Raw genomic sequence first — 22,839 nt, forward strand, 5'->3', positions numbered from 1 at the left:
ATGTAGTTTGGGCCCACAAATGGCTTGCTTCCAAAACCCTGTCAGAAAAAATAGAAATAGTTATAACTGGAATAGATATGTCTGCCGCCTTCGATACTATCAATCGCCAATCCTTATTAAATATTATGAAAGGAATAGTTATGGAAGATGAAGTTAGATTAATGAGATTCCTTATAAGTGAAACCTGGATAACGACCAAAATAATTGGTGCCTCAGAGAATAAATCATTCCTTGGCAACATCGGTACACCACAAGGAGACAGCCTAAGCCCTATTTTATTTATCATTTACATAGAAAATGCTTTAAAAGATGTACGTAAATCTGTTCCTTCGGCCCAATTACGTTTTGAAAACGAACTCCCCATGGAAATTGCATATGCAGATGACATTGACTTTATCGGCCTCAAACAAGTCAATGTAAATGACATCCAAAAGAGCCTTACAAAATCACCAACTGTACGTTAATACTGACAAAACAGATGTAACATTACTGTCAAGGAAGAAAGATGAATGGAGAGCCACAAAATAAGTAGGATCATTAATTGGAGCCAAGAAAGACGTAGAAAAGATAAAATAAAATAAAACACTAAAATCAAGTTATACACAACCCTTGTATAATCCGTGCTTATATACAACTGCGGAACTTGGGCACTGACTGGAACCGAAGAGCAAAGATTAGACAGATTCCATAGAAAACAACTGAGAAGAGTCCTGAATATACGATACCCCACAAAAATAAGCAATAAAACACTGTATGAAAAATGCAATGAAAGACCTTTATCCTTTCAAATCCTGGAGGCAAGATGGCGGCTTTTTGGGCATATACTCAGAAGAGTTGTAAATATACCAGCTAATAAAGCCATGAATACCATCTGGACACAAGAAATATCAAGGTAGACCACCCACGTCAATTCACACTGTCCTCAATAGAGACCTAAAGCGCCTTCAAAATAACAAAGTATTAAAATCAAAGGAAGACCTTACGAAATTAGCATCCACAGAAAAAGACTGTGAACAGTGGAAGGAAATGATACGGATGATTAGAGAGGCAGCCGAGGGAATCCTCCAGCAAACGTGGTGTTGGGTAGGGAGACAGTGTGATAATCTATCTATTAGAGGTCTGTGATATAGTAATAGGTAGAACTATGTATCGGGGAGGGGGTCAGAAAAAAAAAATACTTCTCCCGGATCAATCTCGAACCCTTTGCATGGGCAGTGAGTGCTCTATGAACTGACCTATCATGACCCCCTAATGCTACAAAAACTGGGATAAACTCTAGCTCCATGGGCCTTATGGTTCTACAAGGATTATAGCTATGAGTGATTTTCTTTGGTGATTCTATGGAGTCCAAAAGATATTTACATCATTTAAATTGTTTCTTTTTAATATGTAGCACTGTAGACTTATATTGCATTGTTTCATATTGCATGTTTGAGTGGTTGTATGTTTGAGTGAAAGTAGCTAGGTTACTGTTACGCGCTTTGAGCCTGTTGATATATGGGGTAAGGCACTATATAAAAACCATATATTATTATATTATTATTATTATTATTATTATTATTATTATTATTATTATTATTATTATTATTATTATTATTATTATTATTATTATTATTATTTATTATTATTATTATTATTATATTTTTATATATCTAATATTGTTTTTAAAACAATTCTTAATCAAATAACAGGTATCTATGTAGGGGAGAGCATTCCCATTATTGTCTTTGGAATCTGCAAGGTGGAGAAAGTCATCGTCAATGCTGAGTTGAGTGGTCTGAAGCTAGAGGCCAACATTACCAAAGTACATGCTACAGGAACTTACAAGAAGAAAGTCAAGGGTGAGGATTGAAGAATGTTTATAATAAAATCATTGATTTGAGATAGATATACTGGAGTTGCAGTAAAATTATAAGTTATTATACCCCTCCCCCCACACTTTTCTTGCTTTACTTTCATTATCGCTGGTCAACAACATTTATGAGCATTGGTTGTATAGAATTTATAAAAAAGAACTATATTATACTTCCAACTTTTCAAAAAACCCTTGTTTGAGACAAAATGATATAAAAGGTTTTTATGTACTGCTTCAATTTATAATGGGGATCTCGATAGTTCAGTTGGTTGAGCACTCCCTTCACATGCAAAAGGACTGAGATTGATCCTGGGTGAAGTCGAGATTTTTTCTGACTCCCCTGTCCATCCAGCAGTAATTGGGTAGTGGTGTCTGTTAGATCTGGCTGAAAGTACATTGCGATAGATCAGGGTTCTATCCAAAGGGTTGCAAGAAATAGTTACTGTATTTTTCATGCTATAGAAATGGGATAAATTCCAGCTCCATGAGCTTAATGGCTCTGAAGGACTCCTCTTTTTTTTTCACATTATAATGTAAAAAGGAAAAAAACAACTTTTTGGCATCTATTAGACATCTTTTGTAATTATTATTACTTTTAAAAATATTTAAAAACCAAAAAGGTCATAGCCTTTTTAAATGTGTATGTTTCCACTGTCAACCCTAACAAAGAAATACTGAAAACTTTCAGTAATATGACCAAAAAATATCATGAACCTGTTAAACTCTTAAACTTTAATTTAAATTCTTATATATTCTTCCCATTCATCTTTTATTTACTTTCCATAGGATTTGTCCATCGCGTGTCATCAGACTCGTCATTCACAGCCCATGTGGGCCACTCCATGATAAACTTGAGGGAAGGAGAACCACCTGACTGGCAGTAAGATTTTTAGCATATCAGGTTTTTGCTGTAGAGTACTCCGGATATCAAACCTTTAATATTCCTCCATCTTATATTGACAGACATCTTTATTCTTTTTTCTTCAGTCATATTCCGTTGATGTTAAAATGTACTTGCTGTTATATCAAGAAATTACAGATTATTAGGAGTAAAAAGTCCCATTAAATATCTTCTTCTTTAAGATTTACACATTGACAACGATAACCAGTATTACCGAGTCAGTTAGATTTTCTGAAGAAGAAAGAAGAGAGGCAAAGTTTGCTCAGAAAATCTGACATTTCAAAATGTAAATATGTTACAGTGAATGAGACAATCAGTCGGATGGTGTAATAGTTTGAACTGAGATATTGCCAAGTTTACTTAGAAGGTCAATTTTGATCAAAAATGAGTTCTTGTCATAGATGATTAAATCAACCCTTCGGGAAATATCAATGCTTTATTTCACTTCTAAATATTTTTTACAGCTAGTCAAGTTGAAAAAGTATGAAATTTGAGAAAAGTTGCTGGAAACCTTTCCCATACATGTGACGATAACTTCATGAAAAGTCACCCTATTTACTTCAAATAAAGATTAAAATGCTCTGGTGAGCATATTCTTTCAGAAAATGCAAAAGAATGCAAATCCAAAATATTCACCTTCTGACTGATTATGTCATGCACTGACACATATAAGTCTTAGAATTTAATTGTCAGCGTATTTTGTTCAGTGGTAATGCACTAAATCTCTTTTTAAAAATTATTTACCAGAACGGTGGTGACCATCAACATCAACAAGTCCCAAGCCCTCCTTTCATCTGCAGCCCGTCGTGGCAAGGACCACAATTCATTGCTGACCTCTGTGGGCCTTATAGAGATTGACATTCCCCAACATCCTGTAATACTTCATGACATGATGGCAAGAAGCACGAAACGGATCACGGCCACGTTACAGGAGCTAAGATGGCCAATGCAGTCTACCAGGTATAAACTAGCATTTTCTGTAACATCCCTACTTGGTTCATGGACCAGCCTTTGGGAGGTGGTTTCTCTTTTAAAGGTCTGTGAAGGGTGACCTGTAAATTCAAATATCATAAATCACATGTTAACAATTTATGATTTTACTCTTTTAAATCTTGACACTGTTGTTTGCATGATTAATAGTATCACCAGTTTTATCATTACTCATTGTAAATCTCTCTTTTATATATATTTATAGATGAAAAAATATAGTTAAAAATATATTTCTCCACTAGCCGTGTCCACTTTGCATCGGAGACCAATCAGAATCAATCATCAATGCCAACTACTGGAGGCGTCCCAGGGGGACCTCAACAACCATCCGTTCCTTACGAACGCCTTCCCAACACAACAACCTCCAAGGCTCCCCTAGCACACACAGACTCCAAGCCGATGCTTAGACACATCCACTTCAAGTCAGTGTTACAGGGCATCACTATAGGTGCCTCCATCTTACCATCTCTTAAAGCCCAGTATAAGACAGATGCCATCACCTTTACAGGCGTGATGGGAAGGAAGGTTTATTTCACAGTCATGCTTCCCAAACACTTGCTATCGTTCAAGTCAAAGGTAAAAAAGAAGAAAGATAGATATGCTTATTAGAAAAATTTTTAATTTTAAAAAAAGATATGAATCTCGATCTCTACAAAAATTAAACAAAAATGTAAAGATATTGTGACCCTTAATCTTTTCAAGTGCTTATTAAACTCATGAAGTTTGTCATAATCTATACAATTCTATACAAAGTGACAAATTTGGGAGCAACGTTGGTGTAAGATAAATATCTGAAAATATGTGTATCAGACAGTTGAGGCAGGATGATTTCTTGGGATGTTTTTTTTGTGTGTGTACTCTTCTTTCTGCTTTGCCTGGCACTGTTTCATACACACCTTTTTATATAATCTATACACCTAAATGTAGATGAAATCCTCTAAATGTAAAATAAACAATGTTCAATGGGTATTGAATTGGACCTGGAAAAGTTCTTTTGAGTTTGAAATAGTGTATGATCCTTTGAAAGGTTTGATCCTGGACCATTTCTGAGAACAGGAAGCAGTGCATCTTCGTGGTCTTATAGTAAAATGCTTGATTTTGGATATCTTTAGGTCCCGGGTTCGAGTCCCACCATGGGCAAAGTTGATTTCCAGGAAAAAGCTCTTTTCTCACATTTTCTCACCATGCTCAGGTGTAAAATGAGGCATCATGTTATGTCCTACATGTGAATGTTGCTGTTGGCCTGGGACTCCTTATAAAACGCTTTGAGCTTATTTTAGTGGATATTGTGATATATTAAATCTTAAAAGACTTTTTAAAAAATAATTAAATCGATCCTGTACCATTAAGATATGATTATTTTTACTTACAGGTGACAGCAGCGGTTGCCTTTGCTGACACTCCAATCCCATCAGCAGCCAGCATAGAACTGCCTCAGATCCAGGTGAGGGCTGACTACCGTGTACAAAAACAGCAGCAACAACAACAGCATCAGCAGCAACAGGAATGTTCTGGGACCATGGGCAGTGGCAGTGGAGAGGGACCAGAGATTGAGTTGACGGAAGGATTGGAACTGCTGGAAGGAGATTACCTGTATGCTGTGGGGGAGGTTGGGATGCTGGAACACAGCTTGACCACTGATCTACTGAACCATCTCATCTTTGTACAGAAAGTCTTCATGAAGGTAAAATACATTTCTCATATATTCATATTTTTTACTGTTTTCTTGAAGCAGTATCGTTATGATTCTTTAATATTTATATCACATTAAGAAATTAAGGAGCAGGCACCAGTGTAAGATGAAGATCTGAACAAGTGTGTATGAAAAGTGCCAGACAAAGCAAGAAAGAAAAATAGAAGAAAAAAAAAACACCCCAGAAGATCTGAAGTTCGATACCCAGTCGAGGTAGATTGATTTTTTGGGGATGGTTTTTTTCTTCTATTTTTCTTTCTTGCTTTGTCTGGCACCTTTCATGCACACTTGTTCAGATCTTTAATATTTATACACTATTTAAAATCGAAGAATGTTGGGTGGTGCTAATGATATGGTCTCTTCTCTCCTCTTTCATCTGTTGTCTTGGTCCATTTTGACTAAATAAGGGTTTGAGTTTAAGCTGTTACTATTCCTCTTATTTCTTCTCGGGAAGCTGTTATATTAACATTTATTTAACACTTGAGCATAATTTGAACATAATTTATATAGTGCAGTATCCACTAAATATGCTCATTCTGCTTGACAGGGAGTCCCTAGCTGATAACCACACTTAACATGTAGAACAAGATGTGACACCTGTAAGGTGATATTACCATATTTCTTTATGACAGAGACAATGGCCGGGTATTCATTTTACACCTGAGTGCTCAGAGCGGGACTTAAACCCGGGATCACAAGATCACAAAACCACAGTTAAATGGTTTACAGGTCCAGAGTGCTTTATATTTAATATTTTTCTTCTGACATTTTTTTTTCAACTTTTTGTATTGACACCAGCCTTTGCCTCTTTCTATTTATATGACAGGAAATCAACGAGATTGTGCAGAAGGTATCTGGGAGTGGGACGGTGGTCAATGAAAATGCCAACATCATCAACTTTGACCCTTCACCCAGGAACTCATTGCTGTATTCAGTCTCTATCCGATTTAAGGTAATGAAGTCATAGTACTGGGTGGGGTTCCTGCCCTCCCATAGTGGGCAGGGTAGCACTTACATATGAAGTGAGTAGAAAAGTGCCAGAAGACAATAGAGAATAAAAATTTTTCGCGGTGGTGGTGGGGTTTGAACCTGCGACCTTATTGGTACGACAACTCCGCCTGGCAGGTGAGAGCGTGGCTCTACCGTGTGAGCTATCCACGAACACAAAAATATTCGTTTCAAACCCAAGTCATTTCTAGATCCCTCTCTCACCCACTTCTGGGACCGCCGATTCGTTCGCCCACCACCATCGCGAAGTATTTTGACCAGCAGTTAAGCTTAATAGCCAATATTCTCAACACAAACATATAACATAGAAACGATTGAGACATTGAGTATGCTCCGGTGTATGGGGTGAATTTTTAATTCAGAAAAGTGAGTGGAGCAGGCACTTATGTTGGTAACAACAAGATATGAAGTGAGTAGAAAAGTGCCAGAAGACAATAGAGAATAAAAATTTTTCGCGGTGGTGGTGGGGTTTGAACCTGCGACCTTATTGGTACGACAACTCCGCCTGGCAGGTGAGAGCGTGGCTCTACCGTGTGAGCTATCCACGAACACAAAAATATTCGTTTCAAACCCAAGTCATTTCTAGATCCCTCTCTCACCCACTTCTGGGACCGCCGATTCGTTCGCCCACCACCATCGCGAAGTATTTTGACCAGCAGTTAAGCTTAATAGCCAATATTCTCAACACAAACATATAACATAGAAACGATTGAGACATTGAGTATGCTCCGGTGTATGGGGTGAATTTTTAATTCAGAAAAGTGAGTGGAGCAGGCACTTATGTTGGTAACAACAAGATATGAAGTGAGTAGAAAAGTGCCAGAAGACAATAGAGAATAAAAATTTTTCGCGGTGGTGGTGGGGTTTGAACCTGCGACCTTATTGGTACGACAACTCCGCCTGGCAGGTGAGAGCGTGGCTCTACCGTGTGAGCTATCCACGAACACAAAAATATTCGTTTCAAACCCAAGTCATTTCTAGATCCCTCTCTCACCCACTTCTGGGACCGCCGATTCGTTCGCCCACCACCATCGCGAAGTATTTTGACCAGCAGTTAAGCTTAATAGCCAATATTCTCAACACAAACATATAACATAGAAACGATTGAGACATTGAGTATGCTCCGGTGTATGGGGTGAATTTTTAATTCAGAAAAGTGAGTGGGCAGGGTAGCACTTACTGTGCCTTCTTATCCCCTTATATCTGTTTTCCAGTTCTTTCTGTCTTTGTCTTGGAATGAGATTACTTGGTTTTGTCTTGGCCCTGGCTGGAGTCCTTGGCTGGGAGGGAAACAGTCAAATGTATAGTTATTGTTTTGGGAGATGATATTTTTTTCCTTGTTAATCATCTTTCTGTTATGCATTGTTATATTGTTATTTTGAATGTGTAATGTAAACATTTGAGTGTATTCCTCTTAGTTGGATCCTGTGCTGGTGTCTGGATGGGACTTTTAGGTGATCTCAAACTTAGTACACTGCTGGTATGCTCTTGGAATCTTCATCTGACCCCTATTTGTTCCCAGTTATCCTTTGTCTTACCTTTTCTTGGGTGCTTTAATTGTAATTCTAAAAGGTGTCTATCCCATTTTCTTCCTTTTTACTGGTGCTGATATGACCTAAATATATTGCAAGTGCCGTAAATCCTGTAAAAACAAACAAAGTCATCATAATGTAGTCATTGTGTTGTCGTCTATGTAATGTCATCATTGTAATTTTATTATTGTGATTCCTTTGATCAATGACAGACTTGACCTTTTGGCATGATTTTCACATCGCTTATCCGGTATTTATGATAATTGTAAGGTTAACTCTTTATCTGAGAGAGCAGTATGACTTGTGCTTCATAGAATTCCAGTTTGCATGACTGTAGCTGCTCACTTGAAGAAAACTATAAGGCATGATGCTTTTGTGGGAGTAAACTCGAAACTTGTCTGAAATTTTAAACTATTTGAAATGGCTTGGACAATTTTATCACTGACATATGGCACTAGCACCCAAAAGTAAACCCTATATTTTCCCCCTTTAAATTAGTAGAAACAATAATAGTCTGTTTGGTTGAGTCCTTTGGATTAATGAAGATGAAGAAGACCCCAGTTTTTTTGTTTTTTTTTTGGGTTTTTTTTTCTTTTTAACTGCAGACTTTAAAAAAATGATTTAAACTTCTGGGAAGTAGATAAGCAGAATAGATAAAACATTTTTTAAAATTTTATTTTCTTTCTGCAGGGAATACAAGTGACAGCTACCACTCCAACGTCAAATGCTGTGAGATTTGAAACAGGGGCCATAACCCTTGACCTTTCTAACCGGTACCACTTGCCAATGAAAGAGCAAATGGCCAAAGAGGAAACAGCCAATGGCAAGTTTTGAATATTTAATTTCTTTTCTTCTTTTGATTAAAAAAATAATAATTATAAATGCAGATCAGCAGTAATCCTCGATTGGCTGATCCAGTTGGCAAAAAAAACCCCCAAAAAACCAAATTGTCCTCCCCCGCCCCCCCCCCCCAAAAAAACCCCAAATAACCCCAACAAAACCAACAAATACAAAAAACAAAACAAAACATATTAAAAAAACACTAATTTTTCAGGCATGTACTGTCAGGTTGTTTTATTTATATCTTTTTTCTCACCAGAGATGTCGCCATCCAACCAGAAAATGTTTATCCAGGCTGTGGTAGACTTGAATTTGGCTCTTGGACAACTTATCACCGTATGTTTGTTTATTTTTGAGTCTCTTTGAAATTTTAAATGAATGGTAATTAAAACACATTCATTAATGCTCGTACTGTTTCCTCAAACATGGTTCCCTCAAGCACACAGGTTCCTCTAACTCATTCGAATGTACACAGTTTCCTTGAACTACAATTTCCCCAATTATTTTTGCATGTTCTGAGTGGTTGGAGGAAACCTTTCTTGAGTATAATACATTTCTACAATTTTACCATGCCATTGTTTTTCTGTAATGTAATTGTAATTGTGTATATGTGTCTCCATCTGTGATATTTTTGTAAGAGTCATGCCGCGTACAAAACACAATATAATTTCCTCTTTAAATGAATAAAATTTATCTTATCTCATCTTATTACTTCATTTAATTCCCTAACATGCAATAAGAAAAATGATTTCCATTTCACGGATTACACGTAGCCGCACCAGAAGCAAAATAATGGCTCTTAGAAGATGGAGATAATTACAGAATGTTAAACAACAGCCTCCCATTTGTGGTACTAACTTGGCCACCGACGTTGAGTTTTGACTTAAGGTCTGACAATTTTTTTTTTTGTCATTGCAAGTTGAGATCTTCTAGTTATGCCTGTTGTTATACTCAGTATGACAATTGTCATGGGTAACAAGTAGAGTTGCTTTCTGAAATGTGATGAAGACTGACTGTGAAAAAACTTGGATGTCAGTCAATATATGATTTTTTATTTTATTTCTAAGCATGACTGATTTTTAAATAAAAATTCCTTGAATTTCCCAAATTAATGAATAAGGGAGCAGGCACTGGTGTAAGATAAAAGTCTGAAAAAGTGTGTATGAAGGGAGATGCCAGACAAAGCAGAAAGAAAAATAGGTGAAAAAAAATCATCCCAAAAAAATCAGCTTGCCTAGACTGTTGAGTCAGGCTGACTTTTTGGAATAATTTTTTCTTATATTTTACTTCTGCTTTGTCTGGCACTGTTTTATACACACTTTTTCAGACTTGAGTTTACAAAGCTGAATGTGCATTTCATTTACTTCTTCAGCAGGCCATATGGAACCAAATTTCCATTTCACTCAGTACAAGTCAACTGTTAGGCATTTTTTATTGTACTGTCACTCTCGCATTATCAACCACTGCTTATAGCTAGGCACTCATATACATCTTGAGTTGAATGTGGTAATGCATAAGGGCACAATGCTGTAGCCAGAATTTTGTCACCATGCCTAACATTGCTTGCTTTTGTTACTAGATGAGCCATTATACCGCTAAGCCATCAAAACCAACTAATTTTTGAACATTTTTTCTGATTGTCTGTTTTAGAATCCAGTGTTTGAAGAGGCTGAACCGGAATTCCACACCATGGCGTTCTTCAAAACGACCATCAAAATCAGGAACGCTTTACAGGTAACAACTATTTATACATCTTTAAATGGGGTACCATTGTGGCTCAATGGATAAGGCAATGCGTTTTAATTTTTAAAAAACCCCAGAAAAATGTGAGTCTTTTTAATGTAGCGCAATATCCACGAAATGTGCTCAAAGCTGTTTGCAAGGGATCCCAAGTCAACAACTATACTTAACATGTAAAATGAAACATGACACTTGCGAAATACTGTAATAATTTATTCCTGACTGAGGCAACACTTTTACTGTCCAAGCTTTCATTTTACACCTGAGTAAGGTGAGAGAATGTGAATAAAGAGCCTTCTCCAAGGATGCAGCTTTGTGCTGTCACAGCAGGTCTCAAAGTAGGCTGCGTGTCATACCACTAGACCACAAATCTGTGCAACAAGGGAAACAATACTAACGAGTGCTTTATTTTATCACTGATAAAGTACGCTTTAATGATTTAGTTTGGCAAATTAAGTTGGTTCCTCTGTTTTTAAATGTCCAGCCTGGTGTTGGAATAAAAGAAGTATTTTTTATTATACCCCTGCTGATAAACACTCCGAGTAATGCATTATGATATCAAGCTTACAAAGACAATTTATGATTTCGGATTGCAAGCATTAGATTCAACAAAAATAGGACAGAAGACAAGCAATATGATGAAATTTTATTTTTAAAAAGATGCCTTTCAATCAGGATTATGCTAATCACAATAATTTGAGGGATGAACTTGCACTCACGCATTTTGAAATCTAAGCTTTGTAAATGCAGTGTTCTTTCAAGCTCGTGCAGGTATTTGAAACACATCTGAAATTTCAAAAAGCTTAAGTCCAAGAATATAAAACTCTTTAACTGCTATGTTTGAAATTTCAGGTGAGTTCCCAATACTGCGGTGTGACCTTGAGAGTGCGCATTGGGATTGAGTTTGAAATTTTAAATGCAGGAGTTTGAAAATACTATTATCATACATATACTATGACCTCAAAATTTCGTCCTTATTTTCATCAACAGGCGAAAATGTAACAGACATCAAAATATTTGACCTTAAGAATTATCATTGTGGTAAAGATATAATAACACGTCAAAATCTATTTTAATATAACTGGATATATGCAAAAGAAAAATATTTCTTGAATGCCTAGGTTTTTTTCCAAGGTAAAAATCAAAAATTCATTTATCTTTTCCCCATACAGCATGAGATGATTCCCAACCTGTCCCAAGACCAAGAAGCCTTGCTGATTAGTTTGATGAGGCCAATCATCCTGGCACAGCCACTGGCGTTTGATAAAGGTATCATGGGGTTATATATTTATGATATGTTAGATTGATAGGACGATTTCTGTCTTGAATATACATCATAGATAGCCAATCACATTTCTGTGGTAAAGCAACTGTTCTCAAGAAAGAAGACAGGAGGGTTGCCAATCCAGTTTTGTTGAATAATCTGCCAGAGCACACGAGAATGGAGATATTTAGATAGGTTTGAGAGGCTGTTATGACGAAGATGACAGTTTATTAACTTATACTTATTCAGATCTTTTTCTGTTCTCGTAGGTGGGGCTATGTGGTCTTGTAGTATGACACTCGCTTTCGGATCGGAAGGTCCTGGGTTCGAGCCTCGTTTGGCGTATAGTTGAGTCCTTGGAAAAGGCTCTTCACTGATATTCTCTCACCGGACTCAGGTGTAAAATGAGTACCTGGCTGTCAACAGTGTTGTCTCTGTCAAAAAAATATTGTAATATCGCCTAACAGACATCATGTTCCACATGTTATTTGTTTCTGTTGGCAATGGACCCTTTGTAAAGCGCATTGAGCACTTTTAGTGGCTATTGCGCTATATAAAATCTCAAGTTAAGTTAAATGAAATCCTACAAGGTCTTACTGATTATTAATTATCAGATTTTTATTTACGGGAAATATCAAATCAACTTCTATTTTCGTGTTTATTCAGAATTATAACCGTAGCCTATTAGTTCAATGTACTCTGTTAGATTGCTCTGTTTTTATTTTGTAACAATGCCATTTTTCAACAATCAAATTATACCCTTTGAAATGTTCCAGCTGTGCTGGTGTGGCTTAACTACAAGAATGCCTATGAGTACTGGACTGAACAGAGGATGGCTTTGAACAAAGAGGTAAGAATGGAAAGAGCTGATTTAAAAAAAAACAAACTTTGTTTTGTAGGTATATGACCCAGTCCCTCAATCTGATATGTTGTCCCAAGTCTGCAAGGAAATTTGATTTTATGATGATGAAATTTAATCAAATTTATTTTCAATTCTGATTATTTATAATTTTATTCAGAAGATACATTTTTAACACTTGTTCAACTTCATCATAAAACCGGTTTGTTGTCATGGGTCACACAATATAGTGTATAATACATATGTTGGTGCTTGAAGAAATGAATAACAGTAATATTATGGAATAGAAGATCCAATTTAATTTACAAAGCCTGATGATGTGGATCTTTTTGGTTTCTTCTATGTGGCTAGGTGGTCTTGCGGTTTGATGCTCACCTTTGGATCTGAAGTGACATGGTTCAAGGCCTGCTCTTAGTGGTGCATAGTTGAGTCCTAGGAAAAGGCTCTTTACTCACATTATCTCACCCTTCTCATGTGTAAAATGAGTACCTGGCCTTTAACAGAGTTGTCTCTGTCGGAAATAATTGTTAAAATGCCTAACAGGTGTCATGTCTCATCCCTTGTAAAGTGCTTTGAACATGCTTAGTTTATATTGCGCTGTATAAATGCTCTAGTTCTTTGTCAACAGAACGTGATGAATGAGACACTAAAGATGAATGGGTGATGGGGGGATGGCTTTGTTAAGGCGAATAAATTTTGGTTCATTCTTTTGGTTTACAAAGGGGAAATCCAAAATATCCAAATCATCTGTCTTTGTATATTAAAGTAAAGCTCCCATTCATTTTGTTTTTGTTATTTATTTATTATGATATCTAATGTCCTTCTCTATGATTAAAAGTTTTGAGTCAGAATGATTTAAAACAGTTGTAATTTTAGTACAGCATAATACAAGCAGAACGCAGAATGAAATATTAACTGTTGTCCAGTGATGAAATAGCTTATCTGAAAGGTTTGACAGTTTCCATGGTGTTAATTCTTCCTCCAGGTGCTGAGAGCTACTAGACAGGTGATTGACAAGCTACCACAAATTGCTCCAACCAACACTAACCCTTCCATTAGTACACTGTTCTTACAACTGACTGTAGATGACATGGGAATATGTGTACCGCTTCTGTCCAACACATTCCAGGTTGGTTATAGAGGCTCGCCTTAAAAGACAACTTAACCCTGGGGTGAAGTCTTTGTTAAATTGCAATTTGATAATGATTAGAAGACTTCCCTTTAATATGGAATGAATTTATTGGTGAAACAAATTGTTCACTTTCAAAATATTAAAGTGAAAATAATCTGCCGCATACGAGAGCTGAGAAAATCAGTTCAGTTCGTTGCTATCTTTAGGGTACAGGGTTTTTTTTTGTTGTCAACTGTGGACTTTGAAGATCAACATTTAGATTTTTTAAAACAAACTTTACACTGTAGGGATTGACTTCTTTGTGAATCAATTTCTTTAGTCAACAAACTGAGTATTTTATTAATCATTTTAAAGTTTTTATATATTTTAAAGTCTTAGCAAACTTACGCTTCAGGCTAATACCAATTCTTTTTGTAAATTTCGAATTGTTGGCACTGGAAATACAATTTTATGTTTCTTGGCTGCCTGAGATCTGTGGTTTTTATACTGTGTAGGTCGTGTCTAAAGGAGACATATGATTTGTATATTTTCTCCAGTTTGTATTTATGAAATGGAAAAAGAGAAGAGGTGGCTTCAAGATGATATTGTTTGGAGTTAAGAAATTAAAATGTGCAGTTTTTAATGTAAGATTTGTAATTTGAAGAAGGAAAAGCAAGAAATATCAATTGAAGTCTGAGGCTTTTCCCTTTGAAGCTGAATAAGTTTATTGTATCTTTTTCTTTAATTGCTTAGAAAATAAAAACAGATGATAAAGCAAGCTTTCAACGATCATGTCTACTTATGTCAAACAGGTCATCCCTGCCCCTGGCATCCAGTCACCCCGTGTTACAGAAGCAGAGCAAGGATCAGCTCTGGTTCTCACTGTGGAAAGCACTCAGATTTCTGCCTGTTCGTCTGGGTCTCTAGTCAGCAAAGGAAAATTCAGAGGTATATTTTATCAGCCCCTGATAGGGTAAATTTTGGGGGAAAAAATCTTTGAATTAAGGTAAAAAAAAGTTCTAAACGAATGTCTGGATCTATTTTGATCAGGTGAAAATAAAAGCAGTGTGGAAAGAAACTGGTTCACATGCATTGTGTTGTAAAAAGGAAATTACCAATGCTTGTTTTAGTCAAAATTAGCTTTTGATGCAAATTATTTTTTAACGATGAGTTTAGTTTTATATATTTTTCTCTACTTTTGTTATATTTTGCATTTTGTTCTACACTACACCTCAGAATTATGTTAATTTAAAGTTATTCTAAACAAATATAATTTATTGCAAAAATGAACTATTCTTATGTTTTTCTCTTCAATCTTCTGTCAGGTTTCTGTGTCCGATTTGCCGATGACTTTGGGTCATCTTGGGATGACTGGAAACCGTGGCCTACAGATGACGGGGCTGTCATGAACCAATGTAAAGTCCCCTCTGGGACATATGAGGTCTGCTCTAGGACTATCAATAAACAAGGTACATTTCAATACTCCTTCCCTCCCTTCTACTCTTACTATCTCTTCTATCTTTCCAAAATGATTTGAAACTATAGCTCACAAATGACGCCATCAATATGTAGCAATGACTATCCCGCACAAATCTTTGGGCCTCTTTTTCGCTCACAAAGTGCCCAAATTCGCGACAAAATATGGGATGAAGTCGTTCCGTACATGCTATTTAAAAAAATTAATTACGAAGCTGTTTATCGATGAATATGACTGAAAGTTGGCACACAGTTAGAAAAGAGGTCATTTTAGATTATGTCAAGCGACAAAACTCGTACGATTACCAGAAGACCGTTAAAAATAGATTTTTACTCTTTGGAGTACAATATTTCTAAAACTACAAAGAGGAGAGATTTTGTCGCTCATAAGGTTATATATGCACATTTCTTCTATTTATATTTCAAATTTCATTTGATTATGATAAGTACTTTTCCCGTATTCTAACAAAACATCAACCCAATTTGCATTTCAATGAGTGAAAATATGGAGACGGCCATTTTGCGCCACCATCGTGCGACACGAAAATGACGTGAGCGAGGCAAGGCTGCCAGGTGGCCACACTTTAACCTGACCAAATTCGAGTTCAAAAGTGGCTAAATAGAAAATCATATGGCTTTCAATATTAAGACTGGCCCACTTAAAATGAACTAAATTTTAACAAACAGAAAATTGAATAGACTAGGATAAATGTCAATGAGACAAAAATAGATGAATAAAAATTAATAAAAAAAGCAAAAATTATATATTTGGCCACACACGTGGCCATCTGGCAACTTGTTCGCAGTGACTGACGACACAAATCCTTGCGCGCTTTTTTAAAAATTAAGGCATTATTTCATTGTTATGTCATAGGGATAGTAGATTAACTCTCTCTCTCTCTCTCTCTCTCTCTCTCTCTCTCTCTCTCTCTCTCTCTCTCAAATAAATACTAGAAATAACATAAGCCATGGTCTCACGGGACTGATTGATAATAATTTAGCTGGCATTTTTCGTTTGATTTGTATGTGTTGTAGACACAAAATTACACTTCGGAAAAGTTCCAAATGATCAATATTATGTATATTTTAAAACAAAATTATAGTTGACCCTAGCCATACAGCTCTAAAACTATACAAGTTAGAACTTTTCTGATGTCTTCATCATATTTTCTGATAATTTTGCCATAAAATTGCCAAGTTTTAATATCTTATTCCATGTATTAAGCGAGATACAGCCACAAACCAGAATAAAACATAGAAAAAGTGTCCTATATTTTCCGTATTTTTTTCTCTTTGTGAGTCATCCAAATAAATGACAGCTTTGAAACTGCATAACTTTGTTATATATTAATGAATTTTCAAAATTCAAAAAGATTTTTACTCAGTGGAGATAGGGCTTTGATTTAAGAGGAGTATTTCCTACAAAAATAGAAAACAAAAATTTTCATAGTCATTGCTACAATATGTTTTTGAAAATAAAACCAAATTGCTTTGTTTGGAAGTAAATTATGAAACATTTATTATTGTTGGTTTGCAAGTCTGTTAAAACTTCTCGTTGTATGTTCTTATTAAGCTTAGACATTGTCAAGGGTTGGGATTTATAATAACATGAAATGAAGTGAGTTGAAAAGTGCCAGAAGACAATAGAGAATAATAACTTCTACAGTGATGGGAATTGAAATCAGGACCTTCTGCTTGGTTGACAATGGTATGCTCTTCAATCAACACCATCCAAAAGACTCACTTATTTGGATTTGTGTATTTTGTGTGGCTATGTGGTTGTGTGTTATGACGCCTTTGGATCAGTCAAGAGTTTGAGTCCCATTCTGAGTGGTGCATAATTGAGTCCTTGGAAAAGACTTTTTACTCATATTCGCCCACTGTACTCAGGTGTAAAATGAGTACTTTGCTGTTAACAGCGTTGTCTCCGTTGGAAAAAAAAGGGTTATATCGCTTAACAAGCATCATGTTTCGTCCTCCATGATAAGTGTTGCTGTTGGCTAGGGACCACTTGCAAAGTGCTTTGAGTATATTTAGTGGATATTGTGCTATGTAAATGCTCTATTTAAAAAACATTTTTTTAAAAAATCAATTTATAACTTGAGAGATATTATGGCTTTATTTACAGATAGCAGTGGCAATGCCAAATGGATTCTGAACGTCCAATGGGACATGAAAGGTATTGACGTTCATCTGGACACAGATATCGGTAAACGGTTTACCTTGTTAGGCAGCACTCTGACCATGCTCGCTGGCCAGGCAGATGATTCATACATCGGCAACAACCAACAGGTACGACTGTCAGACGATGAGCTGGACGATGACGATAAGGAGGATGATGAAGTTACCAGCCCTAGTTCTCCTGATACACAAACCAACAGTAGAGAGGTGAGTATAAAATTATTGAATGGTAGTTGTAATCTGTAACCTCATTGTTTATTTAATATGCATCAGCTTTTTTTACAATTGTTGATAAGTGCTTGCGAATTTTTCTACATTTCAGGTATACAACTAATGGATCAAATTATATCTATTTTAAGTTTACTAATAAAGGGTAAAATAGATTTTGAGATGTTGGCAAGCAATTGTTAATGTTAATTTCATGCTATAAAAACAATGATAAATTCAGGATTCCTGGGCCTGATGGCTCTAAAGACTTCTAAATAAAAATAAATTACTGTGTATTTATTGATAAATACGAATAAATTAGTCTGTATATGATGAAAATAAGAATAATTTAGTGTTTATTTAGTGAAATAAGAATAACTTATGTATATTCAGTGAAAATAAAAGAATGAATTAGTGTGTATTTAGTGAAAATAAAAAAGAATTAGTGTGTATTTAGTGAAAATAAGAATGAATTAGTGTGTATTTAGTGAAAACAGGAATGCATTAGTGTGTGTTTAGTGAAAATAAGAATGAATTAGTGTGTATTTAGTGAAATTAAGAATAAATTAGTATGTATTTAGTGAAATAAATGACAGATTCTTTTATTGTATTTTTTTTCTTCTCCTTGTATGTAGGAATTGCCAGTAAAAAGGAGAACCAGTTTGGCCTCTGACATCCTGCCAGAGGAAATCTTTGCAGACGATTTTGATCCTAAAGAAAGAGCCAGAAAGATTGAGCAGGAGATGAATGAACAAGCCAAAGTTGTTCAAGAATTAAAGTAATTTGAAATATTTTGTCTTTCTTTTCTGATATGTCTCTTGTATTTTAACTTCATGCAAGACGTTAAAGTGTGACATGTGGTATAAAAATTTGATAAACAGATTTATCCATTAATTTCTACCAGATGAATATTGCTATTAAAATCAAAATGTAATCATTTGAAATTAAAATTAATATGGCCAGGGAAAATTAAAACGATAATGTTAACAAGTTGTCTCTCTTGTTTTCCCTTTTCTTCTCCCTTCAAGCCACAACATGCATTTCTCTGTTATTTATTTATTTATTTATTTATTTTTTCTATAATTATTATCTTAAACTGTATGGAATATTGTCTTTGTATTGTTTATGATATATTTTTCAATGAACAGGGAATATTAACATTGTGAAATAACGTTTTTGCGTTGTCCATGATTTGTTTTTTAATGAACAGGGAGCTTTAACTTTGTGGAATAACTTTTTTTGCATTGTTAATATTATTATTTTTTAAAAATAAATGATAAATTAAAAATTGTGAAATAATGATGCATTATTATTTTTTATTTTAAAATAAATGATAGAGAGTTTTAACTTTGTGGAATAACAGTTTTTCATTTTTCATGATTTATTTTCCAATGAATAGGGAGTGCGGAGCCAGTGAGGCCACGATAGAAACAGAGAGGAAAAAACTAGAAGATCTTCAAGCATTGTTGTTTAGAGATTTCCGCAGGGACTTCCTAGAGATGTTGAAGCGTAAAGGAGACAGAGTGAGTTTTCTGTTGCCTTATAAATGATTAACTTTCTCACACCAACAATTTCAAAATTTATGAGACCTGTTTATAAGATTTGTATTAATGATTTAAATCTCACCATGCTGCACGGAAGAGGATAATTTAAAAAAGATCATATGATTTTCAATCATTATAAATATGAAGTAATAAGTTGTTTTATTTATTTATTTTTCTTGTTGGTGTTTCCTGGTGAACGATTTGAATTAGAGTACTTCTGGTCTGAAAAGAACTTTGTCCTTTATTTAAGTTGCTATACAGATTTGGGTGGTGTATTTTATAATTTTAAAAAAATCATTATTACAGGCCAGCTTGCTCAAGGAAAAGCTTGGACTTAGTGCCCGACCCACTGGTCACTACAGATCAAAATCTACAGGAGGTCATAGATATTTAAGGTTGGCAAATGATATACATTTTTTCTTTACATTGTAGATGTGTTGAAGACAAATATACCTTTCGGTCAAAGGAGATTAGAGTAATGTTATATATATTTTGTACAAGTTGTGTCTCAATTTCAGAAATGGCATCACTCTTGTAAAAACAATTTATCATAATAAAATGATTTAATGGGTGGGGTGGGGTGGGATGTTTGAAAACAACAAAAGAGAAAGCCATAAGATGGAATTCTACATGACAACAAATTGCTTTGTATGGATTGATGGAATTTGGGACAGCATGACTCAGTGGTATGGTCTTTGCTTCGTACCCGAAAAGGACCAAGTCCGACTAGCCATTGCTTTGTGTAGCCTTGAGCAAGTCACCTAGCCTTAGCTCACTTTGCAACGCTTCACTGCCTCTGATGCCTGGGCTATTCCAGTCTTCCCTTGGAATAGACTCTAAAGAAAAATTTCCCCTTAGCGATGAATAAGGTCAATTTATTTTGAAAAAACACTACAAAAAAAAAAAGCAAACATCAAACATAAAGAATTTTGCAGGGACCTGTCTTACACAAGACAACAGCTTGACGTTGATGTAGACTGTTAGATTTAGTTCGCCAAATTTTTTGTTTGTTTTTGTTTGCATTTACATCTTTGTTTATATAGTCATGGTATAATTTAACCATGCTTTCTTTTCCTTTTGTAAACGATTATTATTTTTTCATTGGTAATTTTAACATACTTTTATTCCATGACCATGGTACTCAGAATTTAATATTTGAAAAAAAAAAAAAGAAATATGTTTACTCCTTATTGTTCCAGAGCTCCGTTAGGCAAACATTACAGTATTGATGCAGGGGGACCTGGGCCTACAAGAAGGCAGTCAGAACATTTCACCAGACCATCCCGGGTGTCATTCTCTGGTGCCCAGCTCAACACATACACACCACCTCAGTAAGTTGCATTTTTACGATTTGATTCTAAACTGCTAGAAGCTGAGGACTGTAAAAAGTAATAAACAAAAATTAATATAACAGCTTCAAAACGTATCTTTTGGTATTTTGTTATTTTTTTAAGCTTTTTTATATTTATTTTTGTTTATTAATTCTTACGATTTCTAATTTTTATGATTTTGATTATTAAGATAGGTACATTGGTTCCTAAGAAAGGAATCCTATTGTTCTAAGAATTTGACATCGAACATCTGCTTCTTTGAGAGAATAGGCCTTAAAAACCACCAGCTCTTGTCAATAATCAAGAAACTGAAGTTGTCAAAAGATAGGATAAAAGATAGGATTCATTTGAAATGCTTTGCATGGAAGGTGCCTGCAAGGACGAGTGGAACATGGGGAGGCCAGGCCAAGAAGAAGGTGTTTTCCAGACAGAGTAGACTGGCTGGGGATGACAACCACAGAAGCAGGATGCACGGCCCAGCCAAAAAAACAGAAATCATTTCCATCAAGCTATTTGGGAGACTATGTCAAACATCCATCTTTAAGAAGAAGAAAAAATACAGTAGAATCCTGATGAAGTCAACACTGTGTGACCAGATATATTGGTTGACTTGAAGCTAGGCTGACTTTATCCATTATCAACGGAACACATTTAGATAAAGAACAGAAAAATTGGGACCAACAAGAGTTGTTGACTTTCAGCAGAAGTTGACTTTAAGAGCATTGACTTTATGCAGATTCCACTGTAAGTACCTGGATTACTGGGCTTGATTCCTTTCACTAGTGATGAAGTCGACTTCACAGCTTAGGCTTCCTTCCCTGTATAAGCTGTGAATGCTTGCCATTCTCTCCCATTGGTGATGATTACACATGTTACTGCTTCAGGCTTGAAGAAGTAAATAGCAATGAATCAATTGAATCAAACTCCCTGTAAATTCGCAAAGTCCAATGGTTAGGATATTTCAAAGATTTCTCCTTTCTTGTGGCTATGTGGTCTTGTGGTATGACACTCATTTTCGGATTGAAAGGCCCTTGTTTCGAGCCTCACTCGGCGCATAGTTGAGTCCTTGGAAAAAGACTCTTTACTCACATTCTGTTTCCATACTCAGGTGTAAAATGAGTACCTGGCCGCCAACAGTGTTGTCTCTGTCGGAAAAAAATGTAATATTGCCTAACAGGCGTCATGTCTTGTTCTACATGTTACATGTTGCTGCTGGTCAGGGACCCTTTGTAAAGCGCTTTGAGCACATTTAGTGGATATTGCGCTATATAAAAGCTCTAGTTTTTCTTTGCAAAACAAGATGAATAAGACACTAAAAATGAATGTAAGCTGATAGGATGGCATTATTTAGGCGAATAAATTTGTGAAGTATTCAACTTAGTTTTCTAAGATTTAAATTGATAATGGATATGTGCATGAAAGAAAACAGGAATGGATCAGTAAAAACACAAATAAATATACAATTATGTATCTGCCTCTTAACTGTTAAGAGAGTTGTATTGGCTGCCAATTGAGCAAAGAATAAAATACAAAATGAGCATACTGGTCTACAAGGCAGTATACTCTGACAGATCTCAAAGACACAATTCATGTGGACACTCTGACAAGAATCTTGCATTAAAAAAAATGATAGAAATAGTCTTATTAACTCCCAAAAACACTCCACAAAATTGATGAAGTCTTTGATGTTTTCGGTCCCCCAATTCCGGAAATCTCTCCCAAAGTTTTTCAGTGCCGATCCTTTCGGGCATGTATGAATAAAAACGTCTTTTTAATGTTTAAATTTATAGCTGAACTCTCTCTTGTACATGCAAGAATGTAATGCTTCTGTAATGTGCTTTGAACTTATGATGAAATGGGATAAATTGCTTAATAATTACTATTGCTATTTTTTATTTTAATTTATGAAATGATGAACTCGTACATTTTGATTGATTTGTTTTCTGTAGCTCACCTCATATAGATCCTTTCGAAGAGAGTGGGTCAGAGAGGGAAGATGACGAAATTATATTTAGTCGCAAAAGGTCAAGGTCATTAGAAGTCATCACAAGTTCTGGATCTGATTCACAAGCTGAAGTGGTGGATCATGTGACAACTCCACAGTTACGACGACCTCACAAAATGTAAGTATTTTGTTTTGTTTACTCTTTTAGAATAGGATCTCACTCTGTCTGTCTCTCTCTCTCTCTCTCTCTCTCTCTCTCTCTCTCTCTCTCTCTCTCTCTCTCTCTCTCTTTATATATATATATATATATATATATATATATATATATATATATATATATATATTATATATATATTATATGT

General features: G+C 35.4%; 1 protein-coding gene across 3 annotated transcripts in view; it reads left to right on the plus strand.

Moving 5' to 3' along the window:
* The window catches only part of LOC144970690 (bridge-like lipid transfer protein family member 1), a 111,609-nt gene that overhangs the window by 55,669 nt on the left and 33,101 nt on the right, over window positions 1-22,839 (plus strand). For all 3 annotated transcript variants that reach the window (XM_078910588.1, XM_078910590.1, XM_078910589.1), the window contains exons 48-67: window positions 1,692-1,841; window positions 2,642-2,735; window positions 3,504-3,716; window positions 3,989-4,322; window positions 5,119-5,430; window positions 6,266-6,391; window positions 8,670-8,802; window positions 9,079-9,155; window positions 10,470-10,553; window positions 11,732-11,828; window positions 12,600-12,673; window positions 13,668-13,811; window positions 14,606-14,741; window positions 15,119-15,262; window positions 17,398-17,657; window positions 18,293-18,435; window positions 19,057-19,180; window positions 19,508-19,596; window positions 20,401-20,532; window positions 22,482-22,655. In XM_078910588.1, the coding sequence (XP_078766714.1) occupies window positions 1,692-1,841; window positions 2,642-2,735; window positions 3,504-3,716; window positions 3,989-4,322; window positions 5,119-5,430; window positions 6,266-6,391; window positions 8,670-8,802; window positions 9,079-9,155; window positions 10,470-10,553; window positions 11,732-11,828; window positions 12,600-12,673; window positions 13,668-13,811; window positions 14,606-14,741; window positions 15,119-15,262; window positions 17,398-17,657; window positions 18,293-18,435; window positions 19,057-19,180; window positions 19,508-19,596; window positions 20,401-20,532; window positions 22,482-22,655 (3,040 nt within the window). The remainder of the gene's footprint in view (window positions 1-1,691; window positions 1,842-2,641; window positions 2,736-3,503; window positions 3,717-3,988; window positions 4,323-5,118; window positions 5,431-6,265; window positions 6,392-8,669; window positions 8,803-9,078; window positions 9,156-10,469; window positions 10,554-11,731; window positions 11,829-12,599; window positions 12,674-13,667; window positions 13,812-14,605; window positions 14,742-15,118; window positions 15,263-17,397; window positions 17,658-18,292; window positions 18,436-19,056; window positions 19,181-19,507; window positions 19,597-20,400; window positions 20,533-22,481; window positions 22,656-22,839) is intronic.

This window comes from Berghia stephanieae, chromosome 4 (genome assembly GCF_034508935.2).
Source record: "Berghia stephanieae isolate SIO BIC M18660-M18661 chromosome 4, UCSD_Bste_1.3, whole genome shotgun sequence".
Lineage (NCBI taxonomy): Eukaryota > Metazoa > Mollusca > Gastropoda > Nudibranchia > Aeolidiidae > Berghia > Berghia stephanieae.